Source organism: Trachurus trachurus, assembly GCF_905171665.1.
Source record: "Trachurus trachurus genome assembly, chromosome: 24".
NCBI lineage: Eukaryota > Metazoa > Chordata > Actinopteri > Carangiformes > Carangidae > Trachurus > Trachurus trachurus.
Genome location: NC_139910.1, coordinates 15985167 through 15997423, shown reverse-complemented (window position 1 = coordinate 15997423; position 12257 = coordinate 15985167). Strand labels below are relative to the sequence as shown.

The 12257-nt window shown below is 40.0% G+C and overlaps 1 protein-coding gene across 1 annotated transcript in view; it reads right to left on the bottom strand.

Moving 5' to 3' along the window:
- Positions 1-1862: 1862 nt before the first annotated feature.
- ylpm1 (YLP motif containing 1) overlaps positions 1863-12257 on the bottom strand; it is a 40659-nt gene continuing 30264 nt past the window's right edge. The window contains exons 22-36 of the mRNA XM_084000266.1: positions 8996-9177; positions 6547-6580; positions 6214-6256; positions 5789-5853; positions 5620-5694; positions 5443-5498; positions 5184-5292; positions 4560-4697; positions 4391-4464; positions 4198-4295; positions 3875-4005; positions 3708-3781; positions 3535-3618; positions 2915-3082; positions 1863-2818 (exon numbers count right to left, since the gene is read on the bottom strand). Of these exons, the coding sequence (XP_083856392.1) occupies positions 2684-2818; positions 2915-3082; positions 3535-3618; positions 3708-3781; positions 3875-4005; positions 4198-4295; positions 4391-4464; positions 4560-4697; positions 5184-5292; positions 5443-5498; positions 5620-5694; positions 5789-5853; positions 6214-6256; positions 6547-6580; positions 8996-9177 (1466 nt within the window). The 3' untranslated portion in view covers positions 1863-2683. The remainder of the gene's footprint in view (positions 2819-2914; positions 3083-3534; positions 3619-3707; positions 3782-3874; positions 4006-4197; positions 4296-4390; positions 4465-4559; positions 4698-5183; positions 5293-5442; positions 5499-5619; positions 5695-5788; positions 5854-6213; positions 6257-6546; positions 6581-8995; positions 9178-12257) is intronic.

Genomic DNA, 12257 nt, shown 5'->3' with positions numbered 1-12257 from the left:
GAAGCTATTTCATGCTTTTCTGTCAATATCTGAGTCCAGATAGAAAGCACATAAAAATATTCGCTCTACGCCTCTGTGCCTTTGATTTGGTGCATTTGTTGCTGCCATTGTTTGCCACCCATGACTAAAATGATAAATTTGTCCCGGGTCTATTAGTAAAAAAAGAATATGAAATAATTTCATTTGACTTAATCCAAAAGAGGATTTTAGAATAAGATACAAAATACCGGTATGTGCATTTGACAATATGTTTGACGATAAATGAAGAGCACTTTTCAAACTTAATAGGGTGCACTTAACTTTTTTTAAAGCAAAACTGTTTGAGGATAAAAATATAAATGGCACATTTAAATACGCTAATTGTATCAATGTCATTATATGAAGAACTGAATTTTAGTCCAATTGGAAAAACACAGAAAAAAATAACAGAATAATTTAGGTAAATTATCTCTCTGATGTGGCTAAATGAAAACAAACAGCTAGCTGCCAATTTCTAATGGGCCATCTTTCATGTGAATGGACACAAAGACTTGAAAACCCACATCTTATTGAGCAGTCCAATTGGAAATTCACAGATTTGGCCAAATTTTGAAGACGAAACAAAAACCTGCCAACAAACCCTTCAGATATCTATGCACCCACTGGCACACGCTGCCAATTAACATGATCTCGAAAGCGCTAATGGAATCTTGAGCGGTAATAAAAGTAAATAATTAAATTAAAGGAACCCTTGTGTCATTGTTTGCTGTATTCAGGCCCATTAGGACCTCCAGTATTCTCATGGTAATCTAATATTTTGGGTTTTTTGTGTTCTCATAATGAATTCTGTGTTTTTCCTCCAAACAGTGTTGCTCAGACATTTGTGTAGGTGCTGGCAGAGAAACAAAGACGTACATTAGGACCCATTGTCCCCTGTGATTATTAAAGTAAACAGAAATACTGAAGGGGTATCATACACAGCTGCACACACTTGAGCCTGTGTTTGTGAAGTGGGAGAAAGGGCCAAGCAACCCTTAAGACTTTGTCAGAGATGATCCCATTATTTGGAGCTTCTCAAGAGCCGAGATGTAGTGCCGGCTAATGAGGCTTTGAAGATCAGTCTCTGGCGTAGAATTCATCTGCAGCAGAGAGTTTCGGAGCAAAATAGACTTGGCACGAGATAAAATGCTTCGGCCAAGATCACGAAGGCAGCCGCTAAGACGTTCCCTGTGTGCTTTTATTTTGCCGTGGTCAGATTTCTGATTTTCTTTTTTAAAAAGGATAAGGGTCTGTTTTTAGGAGATGAAAGCTAAAGTGTAATGTGCAGCATCTACATACCTGGCACTACATGAATCACGATAGGGCTGCAAATAATTAAGAAATCCGATTATTGACTGATTGGGGCAACTATAGGAAGTAGTCAAAAATGCCCATCACAGCTTTCAGGAGGCGGATGTGACATCTTGTCTTGTTTTGCCCAAACAGTTGAAAACTCAAATATTATATTTTCTATCACACAGAAACTTAAATACATTTTTTTTGCTTAAAACCTCTATAAAATAGTTAAACTACTATTATCAAAATAGTTGCAGATTAATGGATTAATCTACTGACAGAGACTTAAACCGACTAATTGTCAGGCTGGAGATAGTGTGGGTTTGTAAAGGAAATGTACAAGACAAGTTTCAGTACATAAAACTCTTTGAGATGTTTAATGTTTAAAATTGATTCTTTAAATAGATACAAGTATTTTATATATATATATATAGGATAGCACAATGAAAATTCCAACAATGGAGCTTAACATAAAAACCTGCTGCCAAATTGTGCGTTTTGAACATATTCCCCAACATAACTGCCCAGAAACTAACATACTATATGTTAAAAAACAAAGTGTCTTGATTTGTACGCTTTCTGCTGATTAGCCATGATTTCATTTGTGTCTTTTTAACCAGTATTTTTAGATGTGAACACTTTAAACCAAAAATCACATGCTCATCAGACAGTCGACTTGGGTTTAAAGGCATGGCACTGACACGCATGTGTTCCATACAAAGATCTGGCTTCCTGTTCGCTGAGCCCTTTTTTCCAGACTGTAGCCAGTAACGATGACCAGCAGCAAACCAAATGAAATCTCTCAGTTCTATGTTAACATTAAAACATCTTGAACTCATTTGACTGAGCTCTGTTCTGGAAAAAGTGGCTCATGAGCACCAACTAACAAGCAGGGGAGAAGGTCTTGCAGCCAACTGTTGCCTGGAAAAGCCATTTGTATTTCATGATTACTGTGACAAGGATGCAGCGAGTGTTTATCTACCGTTTCGTGTCCTTCTGAAGAGCACATGCTTGGAATAAAAACACCCATATGCGAGTTGTCCTCAACATTTTCTGACTGTGTATGTGATTCTCTTTGCTTAATCCAAATGTTTGGCTATTGGATTTAGACAGGCAGAGGATGTTGAGCAATCTTTTTGCTTTTTTGATTTCATAAAGGCTGATGCTTCAAATAACTCTCTACAGATAGCACAACACGTTTAAGCTCCATGTGAGTGTTGGAAAACATCCTCAGTATCCTCCTGCTCTGTGCTTGAACAGATATAAAGACATCAACAGTTGTGTGAGTGGTTCTGTGCAACTTGTGCGTGTTTTTTGTTGTGTTGTGGAGTTCATTTTACGCAGCTGAGCTATATAATATATAGACATATTACATGTCCAGAAGCAGAACTCGTGGATCTTCAACCACAGCTTTTATCTTGCGTAAGAAAGTGACTGCTTCTCTACCGTCAACGAGTCGGTGGTCGTATGTCAGTGCCACATACATCATGGGCCGGATCTCAACCTGCACAAAGCACAAAGCAGTTTATTTAACCACATGAACTCCTCACGGTTTTCCTACTCACACAACATCTGTATTTATGGCCACATAATTTCTCACCTTGCCATTTATGGCCACAGGTCGGTCGAAGATGCCATGCATGCCCAGAATGGCAGACTGGGGAGGGTTGATGATGGGTGTACCAAACATGGAGCCAAACACACCACCATTGCTGATGGTGAAGGTGCCGCCATCCATATCTTCAACAGCAAGCTCATTGTTGCGAGCCTGAGGTGCACAACACGCAAGATTTACAGGTTAAATTTTATAGATACTGATTTGAGTCTAGGTCGTGTGGCATTGTTTAAGATTTAAAGGTCCAGTGTGTAATATTTGTCAAGGTTTATTGGCAAAATCTGAATATACTACCAATGAATATATTTGTATAAGTATATAATTGCTATAAAATAAAATCTGTTTGGTTTTCATAGCATTATAATTCTTCTTTTATAGATACATATAGCAAGGGTCTTGCTTAGAGAGTGTCACCATCTTGCGTCGCCCTGTTTGTACAGAATGGATCCAGCCAACCAGAGAGCACGTTTCACGTTCATAAATAAACAACAGAATTATTTAATAGATAAATAATAGAATCAGAATGCTAGATGTCACTGTTGTACCCTCATTTTACACACTGGAGCTTTAAAAAGAACACTTGTGTATTCCTTTTTTCTGTTTACCTTTTGTCCCAGTGCATTAATGGCTTTCTCAATGTCAGTGAAGTTCATGGTCTCAACATTGCGGATCACTGGCACAACAAGCCCCTGCAGAAATGACAAAAACGTCAATCATATGCTATAAAGCAACATTTTCTGCACAAAAACGTTCAGTCTACCAGAGTCAAAAGTCTTACCTTTGGAGTTGCCACGGCGACACTGATGTCCACATAATCCCTGTAGATGATCTCTTTGGTTGTGTCATCGATAACTAATAAAAACATCGTGAGAGTAAGGTTTATTTAAAAAATATATACAATATTTGGCTTTTTATACACTGGAGACAGGTCAGTGTTGTCTTTACCAGCATTGACAGCAGGTTGGTCAGTCAGGGCGTGAGCTGCAGCCTTCACAAACGCTGACATAAAACCAAGTTTGATGTTGTGCTTCTTCAGGAAAGCATCCTTATGGAGTTTCCTCATGTCCGCGATGTTGCTAAAGATGATGGCATGTTTATGATTTTTTGGCGAGGAAACAGCTTAATAAAATAGTCAAATAGATCCTAAGATTACAAGTGACTCTGGTGTGCAAGTAGTTCTGCTATGAAAAGTCAGGAAAGGTAATTGTTGTGTTTTTAATCCTGACTGTGCGGGGTTGTAAATATGATGAGTAATCACCGAATCTCACCTCATGTCCACCTCATTGAAAGTGGTCAGCATGGCGCAGGTGTTCTGAGCCTCCTTCAGCCTCTGGGCGATCCTCAGCCTCATTCGGTTCATCTTCACCTGGTCAGTGGGAGAACAACAGGCTGTGTGAACCATCTCCTTTATCTTGCTGGTAGGCCATGACAAAAAACTTCACTACTTCCAATTTCTGTTACCCTGTTTTCTCCTCTGGCTCCTGCTGCTGGAGGAGCCGCTGCTGGAGCTGCAGGAGTGGCCTTGACGGCAGCAACTACACAAGTAGAAAGACGGAAAACTGTTTCAGACACAGCTATAAAGATCTTGTAAGAAAATATATAAAGGCAACCTGCGGAAGGGGATACATACCAGGTTTGGCTGGGGCGGCCTGTGGTGCCACTGGAGGCATGGCTGCGGGGGTCGCAGCTGGAGTAGGTGGAGGTGGAGGAGGAGGAGCTGCAGCCGGTGCCTCTGCAGCCGGAGTGGGAGCAGCTTTAGCAGCAACAGCTGAGGAGACAAAAAGAAAATAACAGCACTTTGAATACATGTTGCTTCTGTGCATTCATAGTGCTCCCTCATTACATTTTCAATTTTAAGTCTTTGTCCGTTTAGATTAGTTTACAATACACAGTTACGGTACAGTTCTACATGAACAATGTGGTGAAAAGCATAGCCTGTCTTTGCTTCGCCAAAGTATTACATTGAACTATTCTTGGATTGTAAAAAATATTTAAAATCATAACAGCGTTCTTGTTCTCATTGTATTTCATGAAGGTGAGCAACAGCTGTTGTGTTAAGACAGCACTCTACACTCTAAAATGTACTTAAATAAAAAAGTCTGTCTGTACAATGAACAATCAAATATTGTATTGTTTTTGTGGAGCGACTAACTGGCAGATAAACAAGAACCAGGACAGAAAAAACCTTTAACAACCCCAAGTTCTTCCAATTTATTATACGTGATTAAATGATAAATGACATTAGACTACACACCTCCTTTCCGGAGTTTGAAGAGCGGCGTTCCTCCTTCTACTTTCCCTCCGTCGGGTACCAGCAGCTCCTCAATTACACCGGCTGCTGGAGCCGGGACTTGTACTGAGGTCTGGAAATAGAATATACGCATGATTTGCTAAGATTTTTCTTATCCTAAATAAAATGAAATATATACACCATATATATATATATATATATATATATATATATGTAAGTGAAAAATTAAATCATGCAAATTATTCTAGTTTTTTGCTCATACCTTGTCAGTCTCAATTTCACACACCACCTCATCTTCTGTCACCGAGTCACCAACAGCTGAAGGAAAAACAAAGAAAGAACATTTTTACTTTCAATATTTGACTCACTGATGATACAAAAAAATACAACACCTGTGAAATTCTGGTTACTACAGTATTGTGCATTCACAAGTACCAACCTTTCTCCCACCTCACATCTCCCTCTGTAACAGATTCAGCAAATGCAGGAGTTTTGACTGTGACGACTTCATCCCCTGCACAAACACAAAAACAATAGTTACTATGAGTTGAACACTGAGCAGTGAGTTGAGTTCAGCAGAAAATGTTGAGACCCGCTGCAGTACATACTGTGAACAGCAGATGTCTTGAAGTATCTGATGTGGAAGACATTGGCTGACGATGGAAATTCACATCTAAATGTCAAGAAAACAGACTATTACTTTTATTTCTGGACTAACACAATCCAACAAATTACTTTGGATGAAATTAATTATATTCCTGCTAAATAATATTTGACTTTTTGATGTTTAGTCCACAAATGGTGAAAATGCTCATTCCAATCACATTATGTTTTCATAACACTCATTTCACGAACCGAAAAGCAGCAAATGCACACACTAGAAAAATGAACTGATAGTGTTATACAGTGGTATATTAACTTTGTTCACAAGCACACAAAATGATTTATCTTTAGCAATTTCACATTTAGCACAAATTTCAAGTTTACTGAAGGACAATCGAAGGTGAACATGAACACAGGAGGGAGCACTTACGGCTGAGAATTCCTGTAAACTAGCCGGCTGCAGACGGAGACGCCTTAAAAGGTGGAAAAAGAAAAGAGAGAAACAAGAAAGAAGATCAACAAACGCTGCTTCTGCTCTGCCTGGCACATGAGATGTGAGTGCAGTTAACCACTTGTGGGCTCCTCAGGCATCTCAGCCATTCAATGAGCATTACTCATTCTGCTTTGAATGACCCACTCGTAGCGCTTGTTTATTCATGAGCAACAGAATGAAGACAGCTGTCTTACATGTTGAATCACTGTTGATGCTCTCAAATACAGCCCAAGCACTGGTTTATGTATGCAAGTGTGGAAGCATATTTACCTGATACACTTTGTCGGACCAGCACATTGTTGGCCTGAACAGATAAAAAAAAAACAAGATTTATTTATTAAGATGTTTTTGGATGATGCACATGATTCAGAAATATCTATCTATCCGTCTTTAGATCAATTCCCCTGCGCCGACATAAACACATTAAAACTACATCGCAAAGGTGCAGCTGAATGTTTTGAGCCTACTTAATCTGCCGTGGCACTGTGTTTGATTGTAAACAGACAAGCCTAAGCTGTAAGTCTCCTAAAGAGATTCACCAGTGATCACAGATGCGTGAGCACTGAGCACACACAAAAACCTCTAAGTCTGCTTTACATGCACTTCATGGGGTTTTCTGCTGGGTTATATTAGCAGAGAGAAGTATAGTATATAAGTGCATAATGCAATCATGGATGTGTGTTGTTGTCTTTCAATTATGTATATAATAATGTGTATAGAATGCGTTACCTTTTTTATATGTGGTATTTTATTGTTGCTGTCTTTTTTATATGATGCCTTTTAACATTAGGCAGAGGGTCTACCGATGGAAATTAGGGTTTTAGCTAACTCGGGTACATTTACATTTGTTTTTACAATGTTTTATTAATACTAATAATCATTAGTTCACTGTCCCTTTTAAAATAATCTAATAAATGAAATGATCATGAAGAGCAATGAATGATCTCAGTACATCTAAATAACACACAACACTAGTTACAGGTCATGTGCATTACTTATTGTATATATGTAGGGAGAGACATCCACAATACGAACAACTCTGAAAAACCTCACTTTTCTTCTTAATGGGAAGAACATAAAAAATGTAGCTTTGTAGCTTTAACTTTGAGTTGAAACACTGGATTTTCCAATGTTGGTATGGTTAACTGTGCTGTTTTGCTGTATGTGATGAGTCATGTGTGAAGTTATTTTGAAGGCTGGGCCTCTAGTTCTGGCTGAGGTTTGTCAAAGGGGATAAGAAGACAGGGTGGAGTTTGGACCAAATCATCAGCAGGATACTAGAGCAGACATGTTTGTGCAAACATGCAGCTATTGAACTGGTACTCTAGTGCTGATAATGCACCATAAAAACCACTCGATCCTCTTGCATTAACTTTTTAAAATGTATTTCACTCAACAACCTCCCTGCCAAGACTCAAGATGAATTCTTATAAAAACTATTTTTTCTTTGAATTCTTTAAAAACTCTTTAGTGCCATTACACGGACAGACAAATGAATAAGAAAGTAATGCAGCGACACCTGCCTTGCAAGAAATTCTTGCTTCTGTAATCCAACCTTCTCCATCTACAACTGCTAAACTTGTTTGGTCCATGGATTTAAAGTGGTTTAAAGCAAACCAAACGCAAAAAAGACATTCATTGGTTCAAGTTCCTCAAAATAATCCAATAGACAGGCCTAATGAAAATAATCATAAACTACCACCCCTGTAGTCTAATACAGCCAACTTTAATTTTAATTTCACATAGGCCAGTTTTCAATTTATGAGGCAACAAACTGTGATATTATTCAGTTGCACAGCATTTTACTGACAGGTGTTACTACTATTTTGCCTACCTAGTAACTCTCACTTACCCGTTAATTGAATTCAAAAGCATGACTGACTGAAGCCTCTAAAATGATAATGAGAAGTTCAATCAGCAGGTCTAACAACTCTGACTTCAATCTATATAATAAAATCAGCAACATGAGCTACCAATTAAACCAAAATGACGTTGCAACGCAAAAACCCCATGAAATAAGTATTTAGCCTACAACAGAGCTGTTGGATCACACTGCAGTAGTATCGACCCAGTGCACTGATAGTTGGGTGTATATCTGCTGTCAATGATCAGCTGGCAACACAAGACCCAGGGAGACACAAGTCATAACTTTGGTGATCGTGTTTCAGTTTCACTACCTGCTCACTGACAAACCGGTGAGGGCAAAGCCATGATGTCTCCTCACTGCACTGACATGTCTACAACATGACACGGGCTATTTCTGTCTTCAACCACACGAAACCACAATAACATACTAACATTAGCCTGGCACACCGGGGCGTGTCCTGTTGTACCAGCGAAACACAAAATAATACAGAAAACAATTATTAGAGCTCGTTAACAGAGGTTGTAACGCTACTCTATTAGCGTGTTAGCTAGCTAGTTTAATGCAACATGCTAGATAAAGATAATAATAAACGCGGTTTTTGACAAATGCATTCAAATGCAACTAAAATAACATTTCCAATGGTTAGGTAGTTATAATGGGGACTTCTGTCAGCTTCCTGGACAGCCTGTGCTGCCCCTGAAGCTGTCTCTGTCTGTCTGCCCTTGGTAGCTGCTGAGGCCCACACAAGCTAACGTCTGCGGTCGGCTAGCAACCACCCAGCTGTCCATTATTAACACTTTTTTTATTTTTTTACTTACACTTTATTATTACACTAAAGGTTTACAAACCTACCTGACTCACCGCTGACAGGGAGCGGCCCAGAGTCCGGTACACACAGCAGGACCGTGATAACATAGCGATAGCTGCTGGCGGCTGCTGCTGCTGGTGTGAGTGTGTGTTGTTTGACAGCCGCTGTTGGTGTGTGAGCCGCGGCCGGCGAGGGAGGGTGGAACCACCGGGAGGAACCACTGCTGCTAGGCGGGAGGGGGGAGAGGGGAAAGCGGAGATGGCGGGGGAGTCGATAAAAACGAAATAGAGACTATACTGTAATGTAGAACATGATAATTATTATAAATAGGTTGAAATAAAAGGGATTTTCCACATGATGAAGATAATAAAAATGTACTCGCTAATAACAGGACTGTACCATTACCTGCTTAAGGAGAGTAGTCGAAGTCTTTCAAGCAAACTTGTACATGCACAACCAAAGCCCTTCTAGGCTCTGGCACAACCCACAGTTAATTCAATGAGTCAACAGTAGGTTTCAAGTGTTGTAATTATGATGTTATTATGAGGCAGGCAGGTAGGGATGGGATAGGTTGCCATGTTTGACCACACCTCCTGGCTTCTGAAGTGGCTCTTCTCTGGATCAGTACAAATAACAGGAGTCATTTCTCCTCCTACAAGATGCAGACCTGCAGCCTCATCTGGTCCTGACCTGCAGGCAACAGGTACGTGAGTCTTTTAAACTACAGCTAGTTTCTGTGATATCTCAGTTAGCCTGCATGTTATAGGTATCATGCAACTACGGTTTTAATTTTGAATAGAAAATAAAGTCAATCAGAAATTGTATCACTGAAAAAAAAAATGCAAGTGAGAAACTTTCAATCTGGTTTTTAGTGAAAAACATCCTTAGCTGTGCTATAATCTGCTACATATAATACATCAAATGATCAAATCACATTTAAAAATATAGGCTATATTTTTTCAGAAGCAGTATTTCAAATTGTTTGTTTAATTCACTTAAACAGAAGAGGTATGATATTCATTTTATTATAAACTAGGCTACTATATTTATTTGAAAAGCAATTCAGATCTTTGTGCAATAAAAAGGTAGCTGACCCCTGTTAATGTGACAGTTACAAGAATTCCAGGAAGAATTGTAATTTCTAATTTCTGCATTATATAATTAATTATAGTGTTTTTTCCCACTGTTGTCTTTTTAATCCAGGAAGCATGAATCTGAATGCCTGGAGTAAAAGCATGTATTCCACTAGCAACATTTGTCTTGATGGCTGCACTGCCGAGCACCTCTCCTCCTTCCAACCTGACCCTGTGCCGTCAAATTTAGATGCATCAGGCGTCTCTATTCATATAGACACTAACACGAAAATACCACCAGAGAGTGATTATTACAGCAGCAATGAAGCTGGTTCAGGTTTGATCTGTCCCAGCCGACCAGAGCTGGATCCACCCGGAGACGGCACCTCAAGACGGCACCCATCTCCTGCATCCAGTTCTTGTGGTCATAATGACTGGAACCTGAGCAGTGGCCACCAAGCAAAACGAGCCAGGGTAGAAAATATCATCAAAGGCATGACCAGCTCTCCTGGTGCACACTGTTCAGATGTGATGACAAATCAGAACGATGAGACGGACTGCATGCAGGGAAATGAGAGGATTCATCGGGAGCACATGGAAAGAAGTGGACCTGGTGGCACAGGTCACGGCCAGGCAGCGATCAAGCAGCTTGAGAGTCAGCAGCAGCACCTCCGACAGCTCAGAGCTAAGTTTAACTATGTGAATGAAGTAAGTGAAGCCACAGACGGCAACACGAAGGAGAAATATCCCACCTGTGCTGAATCTCCTGATACATCTCCAACTAATGCATTTACAGATTCATACGGTGAGTTTGAGAGCAGCTCAGGTAGAAAATATCAAGGCTGGAAGAAGGTAAAGCTGATGAACTACTTCCAAACCAAACCTGAGAGAATAAAATTAATGTCAGATGTGTTAAAGTATGAACTTTCCAGAGCTGTCAGTAGAAGTGTTGACTCCGTCTTTAAAAGCATGCCACTTCTACAGGCATCACTAAACAATGAAGGGAACACGGACACTGATATCCCTTTGCAGTCCATAGTGTGTGATGATAAAAAATTGAGACTTTCATGTTGCAGGAATGCAGAGGTCCCAGATGTTCAAACTGAAGCTCTGTCCCTGGTCGTGCAAAAGCCTCGACTGGACCAGTTGATCCTGCAGTCCAGATCTAGAGCTCCCCATCGCCCCAAACCCCAGGTCCCCTTCAGTCCTGACCTCGCTCTACACGAAGACCGTCGGCCGCCACAGACAAATCAAAGCTCTCCCCACCAACACGGCCTGAGATGCCTGCAGGACAGATGCTCTGATGTCGGCCAGGCGAAGTTTGAGATGTTAGACACACGTTGGAATTCAGTCAAGGTCAGGTCGAAGGTCAACTCCAGATCGGTGAGAAGCCCACAGACTCACACAGTGTCTGTGGATCCCATGCTTTTAGAAAGCCTGTGCCTCCCCCACGTCAAGATCGAGTCTGATTCCCTGGTGAGGAACAACCTGTACATGCTGAACGTATCCTTTCTAATAATAGTAACATCCAATATTTCTTTCCTTATTGTGACCTCTGAATCGGCTGATACTTTAGATACAAGTAATAATTCTTCCTCTGCTGATTTTAGGTTAAAATAAAAACTCATTCTGTGTCATAAACCTTGTCAACACTCAGGGATGTGCTTAAAAAAGACTTAGTCAATTTGACCTTTTTTTAAGAAAACAGGAACTTTCGCACCTTAGAGAATCCGATGAGTTTTCTCCTTGATCCCGGAGACTGTGAAGAAAGCGGCCGTCTTTCCACCTTGACCTGAGCCATAATGATTTCTTGGAGAGAAAATGTTTCCAGGCTCATCAACAAAGAAAAACCAGGCTGTTTAGTTATGTTTAATATGTGTGTGTATTTCATCCTTAACACTTGTATGTTTTAGGAGGGTCTGACCACAAACCACCTTAAGAAAGCAAAGCTTATGTTCTTCTACACTCGCTACCCGAGCTCACTGGTACTGAAGATGTGTTTCCATGACGTGCAGGTAGGAAAATACTTGCAGTGTTCAACACAGGTAAAACTTCTTCCACATGATGGTATCAATTAAGAATAGATTCTCAATGACTAGAGACATGACTTAGTTTTACTAAAAGAATACAGATGTATAACATTAATCAAGATCTCACTCTGGAAAGTTTCTGGAATTTGTATTTTAGCAGGCATAATGGTATTTCTTTTAAAAATAAAAAAAAGACTTTTACC